Source organism: Mixophyes fleayi, chromosome 6 (assembly GCF_038048845.1).
Source record: "Mixophyes fleayi isolate aMixFle1 chromosome 6, aMixFle1.hap1, whole genome shotgun sequence".
Lineage (NCBI taxonomy): Eukaryota > Metazoa > Chordata > Amphibia > Anura > Limnodynastidae > Mixophyes > Mixophyes fleayi.
Window position 1 is genome coordinate 141,740,842 of NC_134407.1, and position 27,450 is coordinate 141,768,291.

Consider the following 27,450-nt stretch of genomic DNA (forward strand, 5'->3'; position numbering starts at 1 on the left):
GACAATTTACAGGCAATACTGTGTGCACTACTGTTAGGTGCACACAGTTCTGCCTTCAAGAGCAATACAGTGTGAAGTGGGACATACCTCCCAACTGTCCAAATCCTGAATAAGCGAGACTGTCACCCAAATTCGGGACTCTACCTGCAGATACAGGAAAGTTGGCAGACTGTGCTGCTCTCTCCTACCTGTTCTTGTCACTTTCACCACTTGAGGCTGCTGGTGTCTTTAGATCAGTTGCTGCTTGTCTGGATCCTGGAATGTTGGATGCCCTATTTGGGAAAAAATGGGTACATGAGATTTAGAAAACTCCAACTAGCCCCAGTGTTAAATCAGTAGCACATAAGTTTTAGAATTAGGCCTCCCTCCACCCCCAACATTAAAAATACTAATATTCACATTTGCTAAATAGATCTATTTCCCTACAACCAGCCCCAACATTAAATTAATAGTATTCCCATTTAATACATAATTATTTTTCCCTCCCTCCAAACAGCCCCAGCAATAAATTAAATAGAATTTACGTTTAATATAATCATTTCCCACAACTATCATTAAATTAAATTGCCTCACCATAACCCCACAAATAAAATAGCACTCATTAAATAATTAGTCGCCACCTGCACTCCACCATTAAATAGCCTACCTCCCACACTTTACTAAGAGACGCCCTTCCCTCACATATATTAACATACTGCCCCTACGCACACTATATTTATATACTGGCCCCCCACACTCACCCACTATATTTATATACTGCCCCCCCACACTCACATACTATAGTTTATATACTGCCCACACACACAATATATATACTGCCCACATACACAATATATACTACCCACACACACACACACACACAATATTTACTGCCCAAATACACACAATATATACCCCCTCCACGCTCCCATTTATTTGCTAACTTGCCCCACTGCCGGTCTCTCTTTACAACTCAACACTCTCTGTTGCCCTTTATACTGCAGCCCCAGCCACCCCACTTTGTCTCCGCCAATCTAAACCCCAACCCTGGCACTCCCCTCTTACTCGTCTCCTCCAAAAGTGCTCCCGGCCCTCTGAATGCCAATGGAGGAAATCCCACTCCATCGCTGACTTCATCCTTTCCTCCTACTATTCGGCCATCTCTCTTGCCAAACAAACCTATTTCACTTCCCTCATCTCCTCCCTGTACAATAAACCCTGATGTCTCTTTGCTACCATTAATTCCCTAGTGTGTCTTCCCCCATCTCCTCCCCCCTTGTCCATCATCGCTCGCAAATTTGCCACCTACTTCAAAGACAAAATTTACTCTATCCACAATGATACCTGTTCTAGCCAGCCTCTCCCCCCCCCCCCCCCACCTGTCCTCTCTATCACACACTCTTCCACCCTTGGCTCCTACCCTCATGTAACTGTGCCTGAGATCCTCACTCTTCTCTCCTTCTACAACCCATCCTCTTGAACATGTCCCTTCCAAGTTCCTCCGCTCCCTCTCTCCCAATGCCTGTCATTACCTTGATGACCTCTTTAACCTCTCGTTCTCTCCACTGGTATCTTCCCCTCATCCTTCAAGCATGCTCTCATCTCCCCTATTCTCAAGAAATCCTACCTTAACCCATCCTCTCTCTCCAACTCTCTGCTTCCCTAAAATTCAACTTAAAAAAAATAAAAAAATTTCTTCAATCATCTGACCCACTTTCTTTCTTAACACTCTCTTCCTGACCCCCTCCAGTCTGGCTTCCGTCCCCTTCACTCAACTGAATCTGCCCTTGCTAAAGTAACAAACAACTTATGCTTAGCTAAGTTCAAAGGTCACTTCTCCCTTCTCGTACTGCTCGACCTCTATTTTTGACACTGTTGATCATTCTCTTCTCCTCATGACTCATCACTCCCTAGGTCTACAGAAAACAGCTCTATCCTGGCTTGCCTCCTACCTCTCTGGTCGCACTTTTAGCATCTCTGATTCCGACTCTTCCTCTTTCTATTGCAGTCCCCCAAAACTCCATCCTTGGCCCTCTGCTCTTCTCTCACTACACCACCTCTCACAGTGAACTTCAATCGTTTGGCCTCCAATACCACCTCTATGCTGATGACACGCAAATCTTTCTTTCATCCCCTGACCTGTCTCCTGCCTTCCTAACCCAATTATCTAGCTGTCTCTTGGCTGTAACTACCTGAATGTCACAACACTTCCTCAAACTCAACATCTCCAAATCCGAGCTCATCGTCTTTCCTCCTGCCAATGTTGCTATCCCATCCAATATCTCTCTCTAGGTTGACAACATAACTCTCTCTCCTGTCATCCAAGCCTGCTGCCTTGGAGTCACCCTTGACTCTGCCCTCAGCTTTACCCCTCATATCCAGTCCCTCACCAAATCTTGCCACTTCCTCCTCCGTAACATCACAAAAAGCCATCCCTTCCTCTCTCAGGAAGCAACCAACATCCTGGTTCATTCACTCATTATTGCTCGTCTCAACAATTGCAACCTCCTTGTCACTGGCCTTCCCGCCTCTCACACTTCTGACCTTCTATCCATACAGAATGATGCGGCCCAGCTCATCTTCCTCTCCCATTGCACTTCTTCCGCTTCTCATCTGCATAAATCCCATCAGTGGCTCCCTATCCGTTTCAGGATTCAGTTCATGCTCCTTACCCTTACTTACAAAGCCCTTACCAATACTTCTCCCCTTACATCTCTGACCTTCTCTAGAGGTACATACCTACCCACCCACTCCGCTCCGCCTCTGACTTTCACCTCAATTCACCTCTCACTACCTCCTCCCATACTCGCCTCCAAGACTTCTGCTGTGCTGCCCCCATTCTTTCTAACTCCCTACCCCGCCTCAATCGACTCTCCCCACCCTTCAGTCCTTCAAACGCTCACTCAAAACTCATCTTTTCAAGCCTGCCTATTCTATCACCTCCAGATCATCTTATCCATCACCTCCTCTTTCTTACCTGCCATCTCCATTTTCTCCAGGTTGCTCCTAATGTGTCTCACCACCGCTCCCTCTAGAATGTAATCTCTTGTAGCCTCTCTACCTATTGTCCCATGTCTGTCTACTGTCTGACTCCCTCGTACATACTGTTGCCTTTTGCTGCACTCTGTGTGAGTCCCCATAGCATTACTCACACTCATCTGTGCTACTTATGTGTATTATCTCATTTATTCTTTACTTGCTTCTGTATCCTGCGCTACGGAATGTGTGGTGCCTTATAAATAAATTAATAATTAAAAAATATTAATAATAATAATATTACTTCCTGACATCACTGGTCTATGCAAAGTATCTAACAGTGAAGGTCTGGATAATGGAGTCTGTGAAAAGTGGCTCTCAGTGAATAATCATGAAGGCACTGTGCTGGCTTCATTGTGAGCTCAGCACCACAAAACTGCTCCCCTGCTTTTACCCCATTTAGGGCCTAATTCATTAAGAGTCTTAACTTGAGAAACTTCTTATTTCAGTCTCCTGGACAAAACCATGTTACAATGCAAGGGGTTCAAATTAGCATTCTGTTTTGCACATAAGTTAAATACTGACTGTTTTTTCATGTAGCACACAAATATCAACTTTAAATTTCAGTGTACAAATAAGCTATCAAGTATTTGTGTGCTACATGAAAAAACAGTCAGTATTTAACTTATGTGCAAAACAGAATACTAATTTGTACCCCTTGCATTGTAACATGGTTTTGTCCAGGAGACTGAAATAAGAAGTTTCTCAAGTTACGATCCTTAATGAATCAGGCCCTTAGTCTTTATCTGGGTCTACCTGTCTTATTGTAATTATAAAATCCCCTTCTGCTGCGTTAAAGACTAGAGTTAAAAACTGCTTTTAACTCTATATAACTCCACCTCCTCAGTCACATTAAATTTGGAAACCACTGTTTTGAGTTCAATTCTGTTTTATGAACGCTGCTTGGCTGATCTAGAATTCCGTAGAAGTGGCATGATAAAGTAACATACCTAAACCAGTTGTATCATCACCTTACAAGCTACAAAAGAATAGAGCAGCCATTTATAACCAGCATTTCAACAATGAAGAACCATTCATAATAATTAACTAATTACTGTGAGTATTTATGGTATATGGTCTAATCACAATATACGGTACATTATTACTTGTTGATTTAAATTTGTATTGCTTTAATGTTATTAATAAAAACAAACATTAAATCTTAGTATCTAGTTGACTAGTCTACATACTGGGCTAAACTAAGAATTGTAAGACAATCTCACTCTCACGGTATTAACTCTGGTTTTACATTTCAACTGACTGTGTCAATTTCAATATGCTGACATTCAATTTCTGTGAAGGTCACACATTTCTTCTGATTTATCTTTCCAATTGTGTGTGTGTAAATGTATATATATATATATATATATATATATATATATATATATATATATATATTGACAGAAGCACTGGGGAAATTGTTGGTATACATGTCCCAGATTTCTGTCCTATGCGATTTAAAACCCCAGGTGTTTGTGTTTGAAAAAGAGCTTCCCAAAGATTGTTTTCCGCTGCAGTAAGAGCCAGTGTATGGTCCCTAGGGGGTTATGACCGTACACTGGTGTAGGTGTAGTTAGTGAGTGTAAAAGTTGGTGTAGGTTAATAGGCTGTGAGGCTGTTCTCTCAGTCTCTCACTGCCTGGGGAACAGGTCAGTGGCCTAATGAGAGACACTGTCATTGTTATCAGTTCTGTTATTTTTGTGTGTGTGGGACATTAGGTGCTTCCATCTTAAAGAGGGAAGTCTTTTCTGTGTTAGTTAGAGCCAGAGAGGCAAGAATTTACGTTATACGTTGATTATTTTTATGGGACTAAAAAGACTACCTGTGGCTACTTATACTGAAGCACTGGACTGGTGTGCTATTACTTGGCTGATATAGAAAATATAAATCCCTTCTGGCACTTAATAGGCTGTGATCCAAAAGAAATCACTAGTTGCAGGGGTCTGCAATCCCCTAAAAAATGTCTAGAAGATCAAAATCAAAAATTGCAACAGTGCGTTTTGAACCACAATAACAGAGCGATGGACTGTAACTTTTTATTTATTAGTACCACATATTCATGTACAAAAACATTGCATTAAATATGCATAGTAAATTCAGATGAGATACAAAACAAAGTTAAAATATAACTAAAATAAATGTTCAAATAGTAGGATCTAGTGCTGTCACAGACCATCAATTTTTCTCTACATTTGATACAATATTAAATTCAGTAGATCTACGATGCTATATTTAAATAAAACAAATTTGACAGTCTGTGTCCATCTTATATCTTTCTTATTCAAAACACTGCCATGATATAGCACAATATTAAAACAGCACAATAAAGATCCTTCTGTATCCAAATTGAAGAGTTAGTTTATAAATTCCACTTCCAAATACTTGGTGATCTCTCAAATGTTAAGCACAATACAACAGCCAAAGTTAGAATAGTATGCCGTATAAAGTTAGTGCATTAAAACAGAGTAGCTCTGTATATTGCCGATTGGCTTACCAGAAATCTGGATAGGGCAGTCAGATATAACCACACAGCTCCGTGTGCACTGAGATGTTAGTAACCGCCGTAGATTGGAGAGGATACTCGGTGATCCAATATAGCACCACAGCTCTGTGTGTGCTGAAATGAGGTTAACTGCCGTAGATTGAGGAAGGTATTCAGCAGTCAAATTTGGCAGCTTTGTGTGCACTGAAGTTATGATGACCTCCACACGTTATAGAGAATACTCGGCAGTGTTTATAATCCTCCTCATCTCAAAGCAGGACGGTTTCTGCTGGCTCTCACTGTGCTGGCACTGTATCTAGATCAGCGTCTCTGATGAAATCGTCCCAAGGCAATGAAACGCGTTAGCCTGATCTTTATACTTTGTCTAACATTGGGCTGATATGATCCTCGTGGAGAGCACCTTTGAATTACTTGATATTCATCTTTGGCATTGCGGTCGTCCAGTGATTGTATACATATAGACCGCTGATCTAGTTACAGGGTCAGCACAGTGAGAGAGCTATAGAATATCAGCAGTCCACTGCTCTGTTATTGTGGTTCAAAATACACTGTTGCAAATTTTTCTTTTTATCTTATTACTTGGCTAATGTATGGGAAGTGCTGCCGTTTACCCCAGGAGACGGCAACCCTAACCTGATCTTGCAACTAATATATTTGGCATGGTTTCACGATAGGTGGCACTAGAATTCCACCGGGCTCTGGAGCCACCACCACACTGAGGAGAAATAATCTCAGAAGGACTGTCATTGATGTGTTCAGCCAGTAAAAGGTAATGGGCCTAGCTGCCCACTGTTTACAGAGGGGTCAAGATGTGATGTAGTGGCCTATCTGTGGGGGCTGGGTGTTTGTTATTTTCAGATACTTTGATTAAAGCACCTTTATATCATACTTGCCTACTACGGGAGACTCTCGAATTGAAGGGAGTCTCCCGGAAGAGCAGGCCTCCCTCCCGGATCCCACCTACTTCACTGTTGAAGTGCGTGTGGTGGGGATGAGATCACAGTGACACAATCACATGACCACGCCCCACCACTCCACATCACCCCTTAGATCTTGGGCTAGTAATGAGTTTCTATTCATCACTATTATGCAATGAAGAATGTGTGGGGGTGTGCAATACTTATGCACTGTATGTGTCGGTGGCATCTATGCGTGGGGTATGTTTTTAAAAACTATTGGCAGGGGGACCCTATTTCTAATTTTCCCACAGGGGCTTACAACAGTGTTGTTCTGCAGTGGCTGAGTGGAGAAGAGAGAGAACAATTAGGGGAAAGACCAGAGAGTTTGGAAAAGGGAGAGAATGCTGATAGATCAAGGAAAGAGCACGAGACAAAGGAAAGATGTGAAGAGAAAAGGGAATGCTGAGGGAAATTAAGCGACTTGGTTGGGTGAGAGAGTTATAGGTGGAGGAAATAAAAGAGAGCTATGAGAAGTGCTTTCTTTGGCAACAGGTGACAGATGAAGTGTTCTGGTGGCTAGAATACTGTGGGAGCAGATCTACCGAGCTAGCGCAAATGTGTGTGTGTTTGCGTGGATGTGTTCAGCGCTGTAAATTATTTAATTAAAAACAAAATGTAGATCTATTATGTTATTCTTAATCTTGATATTCAATAACATCTTGAGTACAAGAAAGTGCCCGTTCCAGGTTTATTGTGGCAACTTTATTTTTGTTTTGTTTTTTTCCAAAAAAAAGCATTTGGAAACCCCTCTCTAAAAATCTTGAGTAATGTTATTATAACTTAATCTCTTAATATTTACATTATCCAAACATAACATAGAAAACCCACTATTGTTAGTGCCAGTTTAAAATGTGAACATTATCTGACAGCATAAACCAGAGACAATTAAAAAATACATTGTATCCCATCAACTGAAGGACAGCAAAACACAATTTCTGAAATAGCTTGGGAAAGTTGTGTCTGCCAGCAGGATTCAGATAGAATAACATTTATAGAACACTAAAAAAGGTCTATATAAGAGGGTGGAAATAATGGCAAAAAATAGACGAGGCTGAAGTTAGCTTCTTATTCGGTCAGCTTCTTATTCAAAATGCTCAAAATTGTTAGGGCTCACGACCACCAAGATGAGCTTTTAGAACAGATTGGGTAGAGGTCTTCACCTTTAGCAGCCGCCTTTCCCGTAGAGCTTTATATGCTCACAGGTACTCAGATGTCCCCAAGTCTTAAGCTCAGAGTAGTAAAAGCTCATCAATGATGGCCGTACTGCAGATGTAACCGGAGGCGCCAGCCCTGACTGGAGCGGGTGGTCAGTAGCAGGCCGAGGTCAGAGGTCCGTAGCGAAAAAGCGAAGTCCAGAATACAAGCCAAAAGGTCAGGGTCACAGGCAAACAGGCAAAGTCCAAGGTACAGGCAAAGGTCACAACGGAAGATCAGGCAGACAGGAATCAAACAGCAGGTCAGCAACAGCACTGGACTGGAAACACTATAACCGGCAGGGAGCCTAAGCCCTCCCTGCCTTAACTACTAAATGTAGCCAATCAGGAACAAGGAGGTGGATCACATGATTAGACCCCCAAATTGCTTATTTTAATAAAACTTATAAACCCTAATTAGCCTGCAGGCTTTACAAATTAATGCGCAAGCGCCCGGCTGCCCTGTATTGCCGGGACGTGGTGCTCTGACATCGACGTCCGGCCGTTGCCTTAGTAATGGTCGGGCCGGAAACCGGAAGTGACGTCCAAGCCGTATCCTTGATGACAGGGGAAAGGTGCAACCGAGTTGCGACGGCGCCCGCAGCGGCTCATGACAAAAATGCTATCTGTGCCCATTTTGCCACCTGATTTCATGCCCAAAACAGTGTTGGGCTAGGCAAAAGGCAGGTGTTTTATATGTAACTAACCGCCCTGTGTCGATTCCCACTATCAAATTGGTGGCCCATCAGCATTTAACCCTTGCAAAACTACAGCTACTTATTCAAAATAATGAAAATGCTATTTGTGCCCACTTTGCCACCTGATTTCATGCTCAAAACAGTGTTAGACCAGGCAAAGGACAGGTGTTTTATATTTAACTGACCACTCTGTGTTGATTCCCACTGTCAAATTGGTGGCCCAAGGGCATTTAACCCTTGCAAAACTGCAGCTACTTATTCAAAATAATAAAAATGCTATCTGTGCCCACTTTGCCACCTGATTTCACGACCAAAACCTTGTTGGGTCAGGCTAAATACTATTGCAGTTTGTATAAGGTTATTAACACTTTAGTGTTAATCTGATGAGAAATTGGTGATCCAACTTGATTTAATCCTTTAAAAAAATAAGCTTTTCTGAATAAGAAGTTAGAGCATGAATGAGGAGTGAATAAGAAGTTGGGAATTAGAAGCTAACTTCAGCCTCGTAAAAAATAGTGCCCTGGCTATATTAGTGAGCATATTCTGGCGTGCGACAGGAGTTGTAATAAAATAGCGCAAAAAAAACAGCTATGGCTCTGCTAACCCGTGCGTGCGGTTAGTATGATAATGATCCTGTAGAAAATGTTATTTCATTATAAACAGGAATTGAGAGGTCGCCTAACACAGCATACAGAACAAGAGAAGGTGTCGCTACTCAAAAAATATGGCTGGCTTTACATAATCTGCACGTCTAACCATAAGAAAAATAGGAAGTACTGTGGCTTTGTTACAGGGTGGTTATAATAAGGTAAATATATCATTCTTACCAGCAGAGTGGAGGCTTCTACAATGTAACTATGAACCGAGACTTGCTCTCTACCTCTCCCTCTGTAGTGTGTCGCCTCTCTACGCTGCTATATACATTCTCTCATTCATATGTATCCATCCCCTTCACTTTCGATTCTCGCTTCTCCTCACAATAATAAACCGATTCACAACAATGTCGTCACTGCGCTCCGCCTCCACTGACCGTGCCCCAACAGGGCAGACATAGTCACGGGTGGTAGTCTGCTGGGTACAGGGAGAGGGCCAGAAAGTGTTCTGACCCGGGTGGAATAGGACGGGAAATAGACTCGGGGTTCAGAGAAGAATTGTGGACGGAAACTTGGCTCCTGGTAGTCTGAATGGAGTGTCTACAAGGCTAACTCGCAGATCAGCAATAGAGTGCGGGTTGCAGTGCTGAAATTATGGTCTGAACTCCAGGTACACAGAGGAAAATAAGGACTCAGGTGAAGTGGGGAGCACACAGAGCAGGGTCTTCATTCCAGGTAAACAGAAGAGTAGGACAGAGGTATAGCCGGGCATTCCTAGTAGAGACTGATCCCAGGAAGAGAGTGATACAGGTCTAACAAGACATTCAGGCTCCTAACTCCAGGTTCTCAGAGTTAGAGGGGGCACAGGTGTAGTTGGAGGCTCAAAAAAGCACTGACCTTGGGGTAGTAAGTATGGCACAGTTGTATTTGTTGTATTCCAACAGTCTGAATACTGGGTACATAAGGAGAGTGATACACAAGTGTAGTAGCATGCTGAATGATAACAGGATACAAGTGTTTCATACAATGTAAATGTTGAACATTGACAAAAATGGATGCTGATTACATATAAGACGTTGCATTGTGGTTCTATGAAAACTGTGTAAAACATGCACTCTGATTTGACACTGCTCATGGCCAATGGCACCTGTTCCTTATAAAGATGCTCAGGCACGGTTCCCCGAGTATCGAACACACCCGAACTTAGGGGATCCAAGTACTTGGGTACATGATGCTGCTGTTCCTGCTGGTGAAGGCGAATCACCGACCCAGTGGGCTGTCACAGTCATATAGGGGCACATTTATCAATATTCACATAAAGTGGAAAGTAGTTTTCAATCCTTATCGCAATGATAAGGATTGAACTACTTCTCACATTTATGTACAGCCCTGCACAGAAACAGCAGTTCCGAAAAACTGCTGTTTCAGTGATAAAAAAAATCATACTTACCCCCCTCTTCGGAAGCGCTGTCTCCGGGTCTTCTCTTCACTCTTCAATTGCGCATGTCCAGTTCCAAGAACTGGACATGCGCACACAGATCCCCAGAGAGCGCTGAGTGACAGGGAGGGATCATGTGATCCCTCCACACATGCGCTGTCCAGCTCTTCTCTTCGGAGCAGAGCTGACAGCATTAGATTTCTTCAATTCGGATGATGTACGCCAGCTTCAGCTGGCATACATTAACATGACGAAATGTTTTTTCGGGACTTGTTAGATTGCAGCCAGGAGCAGTCACCATTCTGTTGAATGGTGACTGCTCCCAAAAAGGAAGAGGAATGCAAAGCAGCAGATATCCATGATATCTGCTGCGATGCCCCCTTAATAAATTTGCGGAGGACACTGTGGGACCTTAATGACCCGTTAAAAGCACTATCGTGCTTTATTAAATATGCCCCATAATCTTTAGTTTACACAATCATCTAGTGATATCAAACGATCGCTCTAAACATTACTAGCAAACTATTTAAAAATAACCACTATTTAACTTTTTTTTTTAAATAATTAAATTATAACACTGTATTTACATTTATTATCTACTGTATACTGCCAGTAATATGTACAATATATGTACACTGTAATTACAAAAAATATACATTTCCCAAAAATTTTAATTGTATCTTTTTTCCACTTATGTATTTTCTGAAAATTTTATTTATTTCTTAGAAAAATTAAATGAAAGCCTTATAGTTGTGGGTGGGCCCCTTTTGTCTCCTGGCAACCTTTCTAGACCCTGTCTGCCACTGATATGAACATTAATATTCTACCATAGATCCACAACTTAAATGGGGTTTCCACCTTCAGGTGACTGTACACCATGGATGCATATAATTTCGCACAAAGTTTAGACTTCAGTCAGATCACTTTTACTTATTTTGGTACACAGACCCTAGGTTCACAGGTAAACCCATCTCAATCCAGGACCCCCTGCTGGCGCTGGCTCTGGCTCCACAAAGTCTGGAAATAAACACAAAATGGTTCTCAACAAAGAGAACTTAATCGCTATGATTAACTTAGCTCTAGTCCTCCCCAAATTAACCATTTTGTCTTTTAGTGAGCACTTCCTGTGTGTGTTGAACAACTCTAACACACACAATGCAAGAGTCTGAGCTTGGAGCAGTGGATCCCAAACTTCTTCAGTTCAAGGCACCCTTAGGGTCTCCATAATTTTTTCAAGACACCCCTAAGCCAAAATAATTACCAAGTAGTCCCCCGCCTTGATTGCCATTGGCCCTGGCCGAGGCACCCCAGGGAGCCTAGGCGCACAGTTTGGGAACCACTGGCTTAGAGCATAAATAGAGCAGGTTGCAATTGGATCTTGGCAGGATCGTTCTGTCCACAACATGGTAACCACTTTTCTTTTTACAGCTTTAGTACTGTTACAGTCATGAAAACACAATAAAACATACAGGATACATACATAGGTATATGGGCAACTTGGAAGTTATAACTGGAGGGGAACGATCCCGATGGGCAGCTCTCAGTGGCTTTTCTCTCCCTTAAGATAAGGGCTCCCAATCAGGAAGGTTAGAGCTAGCTCCCTCCTTGTACCTAGAAATATCAAGCATGGGAACCAGAGCCAGGATAAAAGGCCATGTCCAGAGACCAGAAGAGAGAGCTGGTGATTTAGGCATAGAGCTTGTAAAGCTTGGTGTTTGGAATGGTAAGGGGTTACTGCCAGGGCGCCATAAGGAGGGGACGGCCAGTATGGGCGTGAGGGGCCTGGACAGACCCCTCCATCTGTCCGGGCCCCGGGGGTGTTCGGGCCACCTGTCTTTTGTACCCTCTGCGTTGCGACAGCTCCCAGGCACTAATAGCCTGGGAGCGCGCTGTGACATCATCACTGTGCGGTGCACCGAATTGCGGAGGGGGACAGAGGACATGCGGTCGGGCAACTAGGTAAGTGAATTAGAGCATTTATATGGTGAAAATAGCCAGACCATGTACTTTTGTGATGAGAGAGGGGGGGGGGAGGCATTTACTCTGATGAGGCAGGAAGGGAGTGGAGGCATGTACTGTGATGAGGGAAGGGGGAGATGTGCTGTGATCAGGGAGGGGGGAGCGGGGCATGTACTGTAATGAGAGAGTGGGGGAGGCATGTGCTTTGATGAGGGAGGCATGTACTGCAAAGAGAAAGGTGGGGGGCCCTGCCAGATTAATTAGCACTGGGCCTGACAGGTTCTGATGGCAGGCTTGGTTACTGCTTCTACTGAATTGAAAAAAATCTGAGGTTACAGGGTAGGGATGAGAGGACTGACAATGTTCTTATTTTATCCTTATTTCCTGCAGGTCTTGTGCATCTGAGTGCCCGCCAGAAGCGGGATAACAGTGAAGCAGCATCACTGCTTTGCTGGCAGGTACGGTAGAGGAGCCTCACTACAAAGGATCAAGCCCAAAAAGGATATCTCAGGGTTGGCTGTAGAAAATAATTCTGGTATTGTACTGTAATTGCATTCCATTGTGTGTAATGTTACAACTTATATTATAGATTGATTTAACCCTTTAATAAAATTGCTATTGCTCCGTGGGTGATTTGTGTTAAAGAAAAGTAGGTGTTCTTTATTCAGAAATGTTGTTGGGTATGAAAATATGTTCTCACATCCATGGTACCAGAGACGAATCATAGTCTGGAGATAGCCCAACAAGTTTCCCTGGTACACAATTCATCAGCTGTTGTGGGCAAATAGCCCGTGTATGCCCGAGTATCATGTCAATGCCCTTTTGTAACTTTTACTAAATGCACAGCTTTTTCTTCCTAGCTTCCCTCTGTATTTTTTCAATCATGCCCTGATATGATCAGAGTTGTCATTTGCTATTGCTCTGAAATACAATACAAAGCTTTCTGTACGCAATGCAGAACAGAACAGAATTATTCCAGGGCCAAAAAAAATACATAGCTGAAAAGCAGACTGGAAATGTATTGAAAATCCTTATATACCTATAATTTAAGGTAATCTAAAGGTAGACAACTATTTTCAGGTCTACCAGAAGTTCTAAATACTACAACAAATAAGACAATGTAGTACCAAAACATCGATTTGCTGAAATAAACTTCTATAATACTCTTTTGATTTTGTGAGGGTTGTGCCTTTTATTTTTAATTCTTATTTTGGATTTATATATAGGAAACACTCTGCCTTCTGTAACAGTTAGTGCTGACCCTGCAGTTTGTATTACATATTAAAATATTTTTAGGAAACATTTTTGTTTTAGGAACATTTATAATGTAGGAACTCGCATTGCTTGGAAGTTTACCTCTCAAACCTTGAGCAACTTGCAGATGGTGCTGTATAGTAACTGTGACTAATTTTCTCACACATGGCACACAGAAGCCTGGTCCCACCCTCACTTGTACACTTAAACATATGCACAAGCTCCAGAAACTCACAATACTTATCTCACCCATAAATATACCGTTTTCCTCAATGAAGGCAGCTATTTTATGGACAAAGTCAATGCAACCTATCGATTCACTAGGAACAGTGACATCACTGAAGCATGGTGCACTTTAGTTTTTAGTAAATGAGTAACTGAAAATTGATTCAGGCCACAAAATAATTGGCACCACTGAGTGTCTGTGACCGATTTTGTTACTTTCAAAAGTGTGGTTAGCACTTCTGCCTTACAGCACTGGGGTCATGAGTTCAATTCTCGACCATGGCCTCATCTGTTAGGAGTTTGTATGTTCTCCCAGTGTTTGCGTGGATTTCCTCCGGGTGCTTCGGTTTCCTCCCACACTACCAAAAAGAGTGTAAGAGTATGTGGGGGGTGTGTGGTGTGTTAGGGAATTTACACTGTAAGCTCCAATAGGTCAGGGACTAATGTGAGTGAGTTCTCTGTACAGCGCTGCGGAATTAGTGGCACTATATAAATAAAGGGTAATAATAAATAATAATAATATTGCCTGTTTTCCAGCACAACTTACATCTTCCTTTGAGAAGCCAAAATGGACCAGTGAATCTGGGGAAATGAGAGAATATTCTGAAAACCGTATCACCTCATAATGTTTCCCACAATTAATAAAAACATCCACCTGTATCTTCCCTTATTACCCCACAGAAATGTAAGAGAGTTGTATCAAGTGCCTCAATTCCCATCTCTGTTCTATCCAGGAGGTGGGCAAGAGTATGATTATTGTTGTAGAAAAGATATTAACAAGCACCAAAGACAGTAAGCCACATGTATGTACTACGCTTATAACTCCAGCATAACACTAAACCAATGGCTGTGTTCCGACAGAAGCATTATTGCATGAAAATACCAATTCATTATGTAACATTCACATAAATAAGAGTGGAGAAAGCACTGTTAATTTTCATTTTACCATGGGTATAAAACAGCAGTGGGTAGGAGTCCTAAAGATTACCTTTACCATCCAACGGCTGAGCCTGTTATGCGCCATGGCAAGTGGGTTTTTCCTATTGTTTTGCAAATATAAAAGTTGCTCCAACCACACAGCCCCCAAATCGTGTCTCTGCTAGCTTGATCACTTCTATCTATAGAGCAGAGTACACAACACCCATGTATCAGATCTGTCATATTTATTTCCCTTTATTTACATACAGAATAAGTGACACGGCTCAGGTCTCCCATGCATATTGTATAAACACAAACCAGGTGGTTAGAGAAGGGCAGTGAGATTACGAACAGACAATGGGTGCAGTCTGCCGTTAAGGAGAGTTATGTTATAGAAAGTCAACTGATCTATATATAAAAAATAAATAAAAATAGCTACATGTAGGATTGCTTTGATAGTGAATGGAATGTCTCAGGCTATGTGATTTATGTAAAAGTGTCAGGAATCCAGGAGCTGAAACAGAGGCAAGCAACTTGTGGCTCTTCAGCTGTGGAGGGACTACAAGCCCCATCTTGTGCATGTTCCATACCAAATGGAGAACCTAAACCTGACAGAGCAGCACAGGAAGGTGAAAGTAAAGCTGTTTCCATGACAACATAATACTAACTCTGGAAAGATATTCTGATAGGATGTGTGTGTATGAACTGATCCTCAAATCTGCCTTCCATGACCATTTCCAGTATTTATTTGTGGAGTAGAAGTTTTGCCAAATGCAAGAATCAACTTTTGAGCTTGCCAGTTTCTGTCTGTTTGTAATTAAGAAAAAAACAACAACTGATGCTGCATGTTTAATGTATAGCAGTCACTGCTAGCAAAGTACAGCTAAGATCATCTCATGCAACCAACTTAAGGTGCCCAAGTAGCCCATTCTAGATACTGAGATGTTCAACGAGACAGATGGCAGATGGCAGGTGGAATCAGATCATGATCACATCTGACCATGCATGTGATCATCTTCTGACGGCACTACTGTAGCTCCATCTATATACACGTATGACCAAATCTGAAGAACCAGAGCCTGAGTGTCAGGCCCAATAGCCAGTATGTCTGGCTTTACTCTAAACACAACAGCTAGTGTCCCCTGGGCCGATGTCATGGACACCCTCACATATGTAAGACAGACACTTAGGGGTATATTTACTAAACTGTGGGTTTGAAAATGTGGAGATGTTGCCTATAGCAACCAGATTTTAGTTATCATTTATTTAGTACATTCTACAAAATGACAGCTAGAATCTGATTGGTTGCTATAGGCAACATCTCCACTTTTTCAAGTCCGCAATTTAGTAAATATACCCCTTAAACTCCTAGCAGTATCCATTTGCCAATTAAATAATAGTCTGTGTAAGGAGATCTGTTTTATCTCTTTTGACACCCAAGGAAAAGTAAGGCAGTACAATTCACTATATCATAGCGTATATATATTTTCCTAAAGTACTCTTTTCAAGGTTTAGGACTAGTAGATGGATTCATCTGTCTCTAAGATCATCAAATGAGCACACACTCTGCTATGCACTCCTATCTGACACATCACATATACCTTAGTCATGTAATCAAAACTACCAGGCCTGTAGAGCGCACTTACATGTGGAATGGGGCTTGTGGTAAAATGAAAATGGTGAAAACAGATTTTTCTTGTGGTAAATTAGAAAAGAAAAACCAAAATCGTGCAGCTCAGTTGAGTCCCATTGTAGCATACACTTAAGTGGAGCCAACAATTTTGTGTGCTGAATCAGTATTGAGACTAAAAATTCACAAGGAAGTAGTGATATTACTGAGGCATGAGGCACTTCCTAACGAATTGATAAGCTGCATTTTCTTAAATAATGGCTACCTACACAGTGTATAGGTGATGGGCACACTTTAAACAGAGGTACGTGCAGGCCGAAATTGTGTAACACCCAAGATAACTGTGTCATTACTGCTCACCATCACACAGTACTTTACAATACACAAATAATTGCCAGTGACTATATATGCATATAGCCCATTGAGGATGAGATTGGCACTGAAGTGTATCCATGAATATTGGTAAACACTTGGAAATAGAACTGAAGACCTTTAAAGACCCTGCATACAATACTGCCAGGTAGAGGCATTCCTATGTACAATCCCTTTCAAGTACTTGTCATAGCGTAAATGTAGTGCAAGTCTTACACATGGTGCATTAAATATTTCGCACACTGCAGTAGTCCTAAAAAGTTGTACCCACACACCGAAGGCAGGCATTTTTTGAGCCTAGTCAATATTCATGAGAATGCAGCTCTACTAGTTGACTAACAATTCAATTGAAACTAATGATGTAACTGAGTGATGAGGCACAAAATACCTCATGCCTCTGTGAAGTCACTAGTTCCTAGTGAAATGATAGGCTGCAGTCTCATGAATATTGGTCCAGCCCACAAAATGGCTGCAACCATTGTGTACAGAAAATAGCGCAAAATAGCCAAGTCTACTATTTTATATATATCCCCACAGAAACAAGGAGTACTGCCTCATACATTCTCAGCATACAGAAAAGATGCATGGTACCCCTCACCATTCAAGATGTTTGACATTAATAACAATGAATGTATGGGGACTCTACTCTTAGCACATCGTGTGGGAAAAGTTACAGACAGGCCCAGAAAAGGGACACTTCACTATTCAAGGATTGCTCACAGGAAGATATCACCACTGAGACATGAGGCCGTGTAACGTAACACAAAGTCTGTCCTCCTGGTCAGTGCCAGAATGATCATCAGCATAGTTCTGTGCAATCTGCTGCAGGTCTGTTTATCAACACAGCTTTTAGAATCCTTCTTTGGTTCATCAGCTTCCTTATTCTACTCACCCATCCTTCCTCAGTCACATGGCAGCTCTGAGCTATAACACACAGAAACATGGCTCCTGAGTCTACTTCTGTTCCTGCTCTTCAGTCAGTGAAGTCACTTCTATGGTGGTATGCTCATCCTCTCCCTCCCCTGACTCACAGGGCATGGCTACAATAGTGCTGCCAGCTGGTGCTAGCTGAGCCAGGTTTTGTATTGTAGCACCCAGCCCCTGCAAAGTGAGCAATTGGATGGGACTCACTACTTTTAGAACAGTGTTGCTGTCTTGCATTGCTGCGGTACTCAGAACAGTAAGGTTGGAAGAGTCAGGATGAATCTCCAGTGTGCCGGGAAAATTGCTCCCTGAAGGTGTGAGGATAGTGTAACCACCCAAGACAGGGGAGGAGGGTGAGTTGGCTTGGGAATACGAGTTCTTGTTGACTACAGAGGAGCAGGAGGAGACAGGGATGCTGGTGGACATTAGTTTGCTGAAGGGGAGACCGGTCAACTGAGAGAGGGACATTCCTTGTGGCAGGGTGATTTGCGTTTGCTGAGAAGAGACCTGTGAACTTATGGAAGCAGGGCCGGACGTAGCTCTAGTTAATCGTGGTCGCTTAGGTGCAGGGGGTAAGGTAACTGGTGTCAGAGTCATCAGCACGTTGTTCAGATGCTGAGATTTGTGTTTCAGTTCCTTGGCTCGTCTCCGATGCTCATCACACTGCTGCTCCAGTGCTATGGGGAAAATGGTTACAAAATGAATGTACAATATCCCTTAAGTATTTATGTAATGCTATAACTGACCACTACTGATACATCTGTTATTGAAAAATGATATATTATATTGTATGTAGATGAGCAATAACCTGTCCCAGAAGAATCCCCCCCAATTAGCTTATTCAGAGCAAAGAGCATTTCTGGAACCTATCATAGGAACAGTACCTGCTAAGTCCCTCGTGTACTGCTCCCTGGACCGGTCCATTTGGCTCTTGTGACTAGCCAAAACTTTCTTAATCAGGTCCAACATGCCAAAATTCTGTACAATGTTGTTAAGCAGCACGGCATCTAATAAAGAGAAGACACATATGGTTAGCTAAGGAACCACACACACGTGAAAACAAGAACTTCTGTATATGTGAAGTAAGCAAGGAAATACCGTAAGATGGTAACAGAGAGGAAAACAGTGGCCGTGTACCTGAAAAATGAATACGAACGCAGGGTTGCAAGGCAAAGAATGAACGCTTTAACTGATAAAGCAAGGGCCAAACACAGATGTAAAAAGCAATCCAAAGAGCAATTCTGGGAGAGAATTTAAAATGCATCCATATTATATCAGTGTCAATGAAAATGCAATGCAAATGGATTAAATTCACATTGAAGATTAAATAAAAATTAAAGAATATAGTGTCTGCTTGGAAAATGCCTTCAAATTGACGCTTTCTACTGAAGCATGAGCATATGTCTAATCAAGGCTCTAAGGATCACAAAAGCTAAAAAAAATAAAGTTCCCTTATGTAAAACAGCTACAAATAACAGTCACAATGGCTAAAAGAGGCTAACTGAGGTCTCCTGAGGGATTAACAATCACAACTTTAACTCTAATATGGTCCTTTCAAAAAGTTTCTGAAACGTACATACTTGTGAATGTATTAGTAGCTACTTTATATGAGGCAATATTATTATTATAATTATATTTTAGGTTTAGTGGCCTCTTAATACCCACAAGAATCACAAATTGTGTAATTCCCTGCTTCCAAATAATGAGTTGTTTCTACCTGCATGTAGTTACATTTCTAGAAAAAAGAACAAATGTTCCTATCATTGCCAGAAAAAATTGAAATGTATCTAAAATAAAAGAAATGAGGTACTGATATTTTGATCAAAACATTTAAGCTTGCAACCAAACATCTAAGGTTCTCATTTGTACCTACACTCCTGAGCTTAAGACATCATTGAAATACAGGTAAAAATCATGTGGACTCACCTCACTACTTAAGGTGGATAGAACGTAACAACGAGGTTGTTTATTTTTAGAAGCCAACATTCTTGTTACCTTACACCCTAGATATTTGGTCTACAATTTTCCTAGGTCTCCGGCAGCATTAAGGGACTTAAGGACCTTTGCAGCTCACTCATGTGAACCTTCTAGTCTTTATATGACTATATCATCTAGGTATGCCACCTCGTAATTCTGGTGCAGATGAAGTATCTCATCCATGATGCGCTGGAAGGAACCAGGGCCACCATGGATTCTGAAAGGCATTGCATTAACTTGGAGCAGCCCCAATGATGTGGCAAATACAACTTTCTGCTTTGCCTTATCGACCATCCCGACCTGCCAATACTCTTTTGTAAGATCCAGGGTTGAAGTATACATTTGGACAAATATTTTAAACATGGTCTTTAAAGATACAATTAAATCTTTTGATTAAGTTGTCAGTCTGAGGATGGTAAATGGATGTCCTAACCAAATATCCTTTCAAAAGCCTTAGGACTCCTTGCATCAGTTGGAACATGAAATTAGTACCCTTACCTGCAAGGAGCACTTACTATAGCTTGCCACTTCAGGGAGTGAACTGGGTGGAAAATGGGCGTTTTGCTGTAGTAAATGTACAATAGGGGCGTACCAAACTCTAGCGGACGCAGCCATGTCCGAATCAAGCCCTACACACGTCAAAGTCCTGATCAGTAATAAATGACAGTCTAGTATGCATACTGTAACATGAGTTTGCAATTACGAGCAACTATAAAATTTATTTGTATGTTCAGTAGACATTAACAACATTGTAATAAATGTATTTCATTGAAAGATTTTTTTTTTCTTTCTGTTTTATCTTTAATGCCTTTATTATTACCATGTGACTTTAATTCTATATTTTTTTTTTTACTTTCCTGTGCATTCTTTTCAGAATTTACAATCCACATAGGTATTGGACATATCCTGCAGCATCTTGTGTAGTGGAGCATAGAAGACCTACACCCGAATTCAACATTGCACGTATCTTGTGATTTTTTCCTTGATGAATTCGGGAGTCCGCAACTCATGGATACATGCGTAGAATACGGTGGTAGTCATTTTCACGATGACTACCACACAGGCAACAATGTGAGCGACATAAAATGAACGATTATGAGGATTGCGACGGTCAGTAAACATCTACATACCTTAATATAGATATGCAGCATTTGCAACAGGTCTAATAGCCGCCACGTGTCAATTGCGAATGAAGACAAGTCGGCGACTGGGAAGCATGTCATTCCCACTGCTGACAGTGCGATTGTCGCTTTTAAGGCGGCAATGGCTGGACCCCAAGCGTAGAATACAGAGTGTGAGTTGTGTTCAGAATGCGTGCCCTAATGAATTATCATCATCATCAGCTATTTTTTATAGCGCCACTAATTCTGCAGCGCTGTACAGAGCACTCACTCACATCAGTCTCTGACCCATTGGAGCTTACAGTCTAAATTCCCTAACATTCACACAGAGACAGAAACACATACTAAGGACAATTTAATAGCAGCCAATTAACTTATTAGCATGTTTTTGGAGTGTGGGAGAAAACCGGAGCACCCGGAGGAAACCCACACAAACACGGGGATAACAAACAAACGGGTCGGGAATCGAACTCATGACCCCAGTGCTGTGAGGCAGAAGTGCTAACCACTAAGCCACCGTGCTGCCCACTGTCTCTGTTACCTTGATTATACAATGGAATTGCTTTACTGAATTAACTATCCCGTGCTGTTCCCCACTTATGGAATTCCCTACCACGCCCTTTGTACAGTGTAAATCACATGGGCAAATACACAAATAAGGAAATATATAGTAATTTATTGTATGTGCATTTTTTTTGCATTTATCTGCGTCTGTATTAGGATCATGTATTTTATTATGTAAAATTTAAATTGAGATATCACTGCATTATTTCAGTTAAATATGCATGTTATATTGTGTGGACGTAATTGTTAGTGTAAATGAAATGGTTTTGGAATAAGGCATGAAATTAAATGAGATCCATGCGAACAACATATTTCTTCAGAATAATTGCACTTTTTTTCTGGTAAATAAAAGCAAAACAAGATGGCAGAAGCAATGCCCATAAGGTACCTTGTAGCTCAAAGAGGGGAGTTTGCAGTCTTTCTTTCAGCCCTTTCATTGTCTCAAGCAGCTCTTGGTGAAACTCTTGGATAATGTCACCCAGCAGTCCAGCATCTCTGAGACCTTGCCAGAAAACCAGGGTATCATCTGCACAGGAAAAAACAAAACAATGATTTAGTTATTAATGTAATGCTGATGGAATTGTGATCAAAGCATTTATTAAGCCTATGATGTATTCATATACTCAGCATGCCACAGAGATGAAGAATAAAAACATGAGCACTTGAGAAGCAACTTCTCAAAGCTAAGAAACTGGGTAGCCCTGGCCACGCTTACTCAGCCACTGCCCTAAAATACCCTACCTTAATATGTTGAAGGGGGACCCAACCCATCCAAACTTGCTCTGGAGCGGAAGTTCCCTATAAAACTTGTCACTGAAATTTGTTATTTAAGTGAACTTATCACCTACGCACAGTGGAAGAATCAATTTTATTTACTGAAATAATATTCATGAAAATGCAAACTATCAGTTCACTAGGAACCAGTGCCTTATGAATATTAGTCACGCATTGCCTTAGAGATACTACAGACCCCCCAGCAAACTGATAGGCAGCATACTGTTTCCTCCCACAAAACGGCTGCCTCTGCTGTGTATAGGCGACAGATGTACTTTTGTTCAAACAGTAATTGTTGTTTTATTATGGTTTTAAATTTAGAGTTATTGTTCTGCAATGTTTTCCCCAAAGAGCTCCTAGATCATATTGTATTCCAGTAATTTCAAATGCATCTCTTATCACTTGGGACTCCTGTCAATACAAATATTTAACAGTAAATATCATCCTTAAATCTCAAGTGTGTGCTCAGTGTCTTGGTTGAAATAAGACACAGACTACACAAATGCTAGTAAAATACTCAGTGCGGTTTACATAATATCTGTATAATTTAGCCACGTCATACGTTCAGAATTCACTTGGGAAAGCCACCAATGATTCAGAAGTTCATCACCACACAACCTTTACTACATCCAAAACTTCAACCTGATAACCCTGCTAAAGGTCTGAGTACATTGTAGCATTTCTTCAAAACTGGAGTCTGCATTGTCCTATCATATCTTGTATATGACACAACTCCTATCTTGTATATGACACAACTCCACAGGCTCACCACCCTCCAGAAAATTAATCTATCGAGAAGAGCTATCAAATCCCCGACCATGAACGACCAACTCTTACCTCCAACAGAGTTACTCCACTCTCCGGAATTGTCACATGTTTCAATAGTGATAGTTGTTGGGTTCCCGTTCACTGTAAAATCTAGGAAAGAAACTGTGATAGGCAGCTGAACACTTGCCGATGTGATAACCATGCTATAATCCATTTCATTATATAGTATTTTAAAATCCTTAAAAAGGCAGATATTTTTTTCCAATAAACATTTCAGAAGACACTTTTTGCCAACAAAGAACAAAGCATAATAGAGTAAAAGGAAATACTTTCTTCAATATTTCCTAGTGAAACTCAGTACAGAACCTTCTCATAGTCTATGGTTAATGTGGCACAATAATGTGACTAACTAAAATGTCTTTATGAATACCTGAAGTGGTACTTTAGATCAAGCTGGAATTTCCTTACCACTGGCCATTTCTGAACATTTAGATATCAGTACAGAAGAAGTACCCAGCATCTGCACTAACCGGAGGCAAGACAAACTTCTTGAACTTCTGCAGAATCCTTCTCTTCAGAAGTCAGCTATATATCTAGCCAAGCAATTAAACGACCAAGTAAAAAAAAAAAAAAACTTGCATTCCAGATCTGCTCAATTGAACCCTGGCAGCATGCCTAGGATGTACCCAACAAGCGGTTCAAATGAGCTGGAATAGATAAAGGAATTGTTAAAATTTGAATCTAGTTGGCTTTTTCAACAGATTCCAAAATCCATATTAAGAGATTTGTTTAGGATCAGTGGTGAGCTCTCATAGAAATAACATGCAGGCCTCCTGAACAGGATACTATTTCCTTCTTGATCATCTTCTTAGTGCAAATAACAGTCTATGTAACAGGTTAGACCATAAGATGGTGATGTACTCTCACCTGCCTGATCAGCCAGCTTTCGCCTATGTGAACAGTAATGACGTTGTGCTGATTTCATAATGGAATACTAATTATTCTCCCAAAATGAAAACACTCTTGTAGTACTTAGGGATGTCTGTGAGGCCTCTGAAAAAATTAAACGTTGTCCACCACTATTTTAGAGGCTTCCAGTCTGTTTCTCGGTAGGTAGTGCAGATTTCCTGTAACCTTGAAACACATCACTGCAATTGTTGGTCTACATTCAATTTATGAAGGTCTTTCTCCTTTGAATTTTGAAGGTGCAGACACGAAGAAGGAACAACAATATCCTGGTTAATACACAGCTTTGGAAATATCAAGTCTATCATTTTTAAGACTGCTTTGTCCATATATAGATAATATGAGAAATCAAATGTGTCTCCACTAACACATCTACAAACACTGACTCTAGGTCCTCACACTTAAAGGTCGAGCATTACAATTGTGACATAACACCATTAAATATATGGGCAAGCAATTGATCTGCCACTAGAGGTAAAAGTTCATTCAACTTGGAGCATGTAAAGAATTTATAGTAAGCCTACCCGGATAATCTACCTCTCAATTTTCAAACCTGGGAATTAAAAACTGCAGACAGATATAAGGTAAGATGATTGGGTTCTGCAGAAGTTTAAGAACTCTGTAGTGTTTCCATCCAGCACAGGATAGATAGAAATCCAGTATCCACACTGCCAATAAAGAAGACATTTTTATCACATTTATAAAAAACACAGATGCCAATTTTCTGTGTTTTCTTTCATTACGACCCACTCTACAATAACACTGTATATGTTGTATATTTAAAACATCATTTAGTGTAAACTGTATTATATTTTACAAAACATCTAGGGGAAAACAATTACCGGGTCTCAGAGCAGGTGAAGTACTTTCTTTTTATTTGAAGTTCCAGTCACCATCACAGAAATTCCATAGAACACCTACAGGTTCGGAAATCTGCAGTGTCTCAATTTCAGAACCACACCTAAAACTAAGAGTCAGGGTCCACAATGGCTCAAACAGCACCAAACCTCTCCCCGCTCCGAATTTACCACCTCTATCAAGCAGACTGACTGGGTGTCGACTCCCCTCACCCATAAACTTCCCATAGATGCAGAGGGGCATCCACAGCCATTTGACATGCTTCAAACAGGCTGAGTAGTAGAAGGATAGAGGAGTGCTTTGTGGAACTGTTAGATGCATCAGAGATAACGGCAAAGAATCCAAGGAATATTATGCTTTTATTTTCTATAGCACCTCCTTTAATCCCACCCAAAACTACATTTTCAGCTTTGGTTAGAGATACCCTTAATTTTCATTACCACCACAGGCCATATAGAATAGAAATTTGTGTGATTTCTTTGTTTGGCATAAGTGTATATCAAAGACAATTTCTGCCTTTGCATACATAAAACTTAAGGGAGGTATTCAATTGTTAGCGTTAACGCTAAAAAACGAGCGCTCAAAAAATATTACCTTTTATACGGTAATATTGCGCGCGAAAAGCGTTAATACGGTAGTTTACTCGCGAAATTTCAGCTCGCAGCTCAGGGAGCAGCGAGCTGAAATTCCGCAAGTAATTACCGTATTAACGCTAAGATTTTTTGAGCGCTCGTTTGATAGCATTAACGCTAACAAATGAATACGCCCCAAAGTGTATTGCATGATTTTATCAAGCTCAGCCTATGAAACGTACCAAATGAGATAGTATAACCTTAGAAGTCAGATGCTGCAATCTCAATGGTTACTCACCATGCCAATGCAGCAACTGCTTTGAAACTAAAATTCTACTCAGAGAAGACTGACAATAGAGCTGACTGGGTAAGCCATGACAGGCGTCTTATCAGATGCATTGACAACCGTCAAGTGAGCAGCTTTTGTTTTCAAGTTCCCCCCGCTTTATCCCTGAAGATGCAATGCATGCAGACACTAGTAGGGAGAGTATCTTCCCAAAATGCAGGGTTACCAGGCATGGGATAACAATGTTCCGTTTCTGTGATTTGTGGGGGAAGCATTTTCTCTAAGCACTTCAGACTTCCTGTAAGTAAAACTACTTATTGGAAATGCACTAGAAGCTTAAAATAGTTGAAAGAAAGCATAATTATACATCAACTGTACACATAGGGGCAGATTCAATTAGCCGTGAGTTTCCATAGAAATTATGATCCCACTATGTGGTGCGAGCAAAAATGATAATTACCTACAACATCAAGCAGTAACATAGCTACGAGGTTCTGGAGTAATCTTGCGGCTATTTGAATCAGCCCCATAATGTTTACTCATCAGGGTATAGAAATTTTACTTATATAAAATTGTTAATGTAACAATATGCCTTTTCAGAACAGAAGAGAATGTAAATTGGGTTCTAGATGTGCATAGGAACATCACTTACTCTCGCTCGATGTAGTTGTGATGGGTATGTACTCTGTGGACATCTGGCTGCAGAGCGACATGCGACCCCCCGTCACGTCAATTTTGGTGCTCCGGCAAGTGTTGGAACAGACCTTGGAGTGCTGGTAAAAATCCAGCTCCCCAGAATCCATTATCTTCCTGATGTAAAGAGTGAATATGGCTTTAATACAACCAGCTTTATATGATGCTTCTCTGGTGAGACACTAAATCTGTGTGTGAGTGAAGGGGAATGAGATCTATCTCCATCACTGACACAGTTTTGCAACAATGTGAGCACATTTGAAATGGTAAACATAACATATCGTATAGTAATGTAAGCGTTCTATAGTTGGCAAAACTAAATGACCACTGGGTAGCACTCTTCTATTATAGTCATGTGATGCAATCAAAACTCTATTTCCATTAATCAGTGCATACAAATATAAGGGTTCTGTAAGAGAAACATTTCTTTATATTTTCTTGAACAATTATACAAGTAACAAATGCTAAAAGAGCAAAAATTAACAGACAGCAATTTTTCAATTGTCTGATCACATTTCCCTCCCAGTATAAATTCTGTGCTGGCCATTTTAAAAGCCCCCACCTCTGCTCTGACTTTACTAACCAATGATGTACTGACCTGAGCATAACACCATTCATTCGGATTGCCCTCTTCCAATCTTTCAGGGTGGATTTACCGGCCAGGTGAACAAACTCTTTTGGGCTTATTAGATGTTCATTATACTGATAAACAGAGGGAAAAGTACAACATTGTAATGTTGATATATTAAACTTGAGATAAAACAGCATTTGAGCGGAGAGAGGTCCACTAACACTGTAACTTGTAGTATTCAACATAGCACAATATTGATAATAATAGTATAGTATATAAAACAGTACAGGCGTGATTGGGGAAAAAAGATCTTGCCACCCATGCCGTAAATGCACAATACATTCATAAATATCAGTTCCGATTCTAAAGCAAGACACAAATTAAGGATGCGGAGGTAGAGGAGAATAGAGGGGAAGAGGGAATGTTGGAGTATATATTAAGCTATTAGGAAGAAAAGGCACATTTTTACCATTAGACACTTATGTGGACAGGTTGCAAGTTGGCAGTTAGGAAAAGGATTGAAAAAGAATATTCAGTACAGATGAGAAGAGCAACACGTTCAGTTAGTTGTCCTGGGAGTAAATGCAGTGTAGGGATGTAGATTAGGTATAAATAGGGT

General features: G+C 41.0%; 1 protein-coding gene and 1 long non-coding RNA gene across 7 annotated transcripts in view; one reads left to right on the plus strand and one right to left on the minus strand.

Moving 5' to 3' along the window:
• The first annotated feature begins 8,951 nt into the window (after positions 1–8,951).
• Positions 8,952–12,986, plus strand: LOC142094458 (uncharacterized). The gene is made up of 2 exons (XR_012677669.1): positions 8,952–9,176; positions 12,749–12,986. It is a non-coding gene; the product is annotated as an uncharacterized LOC142094458 (long non-coding RNA).
• A 1,997-nt stretch (positions 12,987–14,983) lies between these two features.
• Positions 14,984–27,450, minus strand: part of GMEB2 (glucocorticoid modulatory element binding protein 2) — a 31,376-nt gene continuing 18,909 nt past the window's right edge. For 4 of the 6 annotated variants that reach the window (XM_075176617.1, XM_075176613.1, XM_075176615.1 and 1 more), the window contains exons 5-10: positions 26,859–26,962; positions 26,220–26,377; positions 22,955–23,047; positions 21,732–21,869; positions 18,566–18,688; positions 14,984–18,358 (exon numbers count right to left, since the gene is read on the minus strand). In XM_075176617.1, the coding sequence (XP_075032718.1) occupies positions 17,712–18,358; positions 18,566–18,688; positions 21,732–21,869; positions 22,955–23,047; positions 26,220–26,377; positions 26,859–26,962 (1,263 nt within the window). In that variant the 3' untranslated portion in view covers positions 14,984–17,711. The remainder of the gene's footprint in view (positions 18,359–18,565; positions 18,689–21,731; positions 21,870–22,954; positions 23,048–26,219; positions 26,378–26,858; positions 26,963–27,450) is intronic. The other 2 variants (XM_075176619.1, XM_075176618.1) reach the window with 1 other exon arrangement.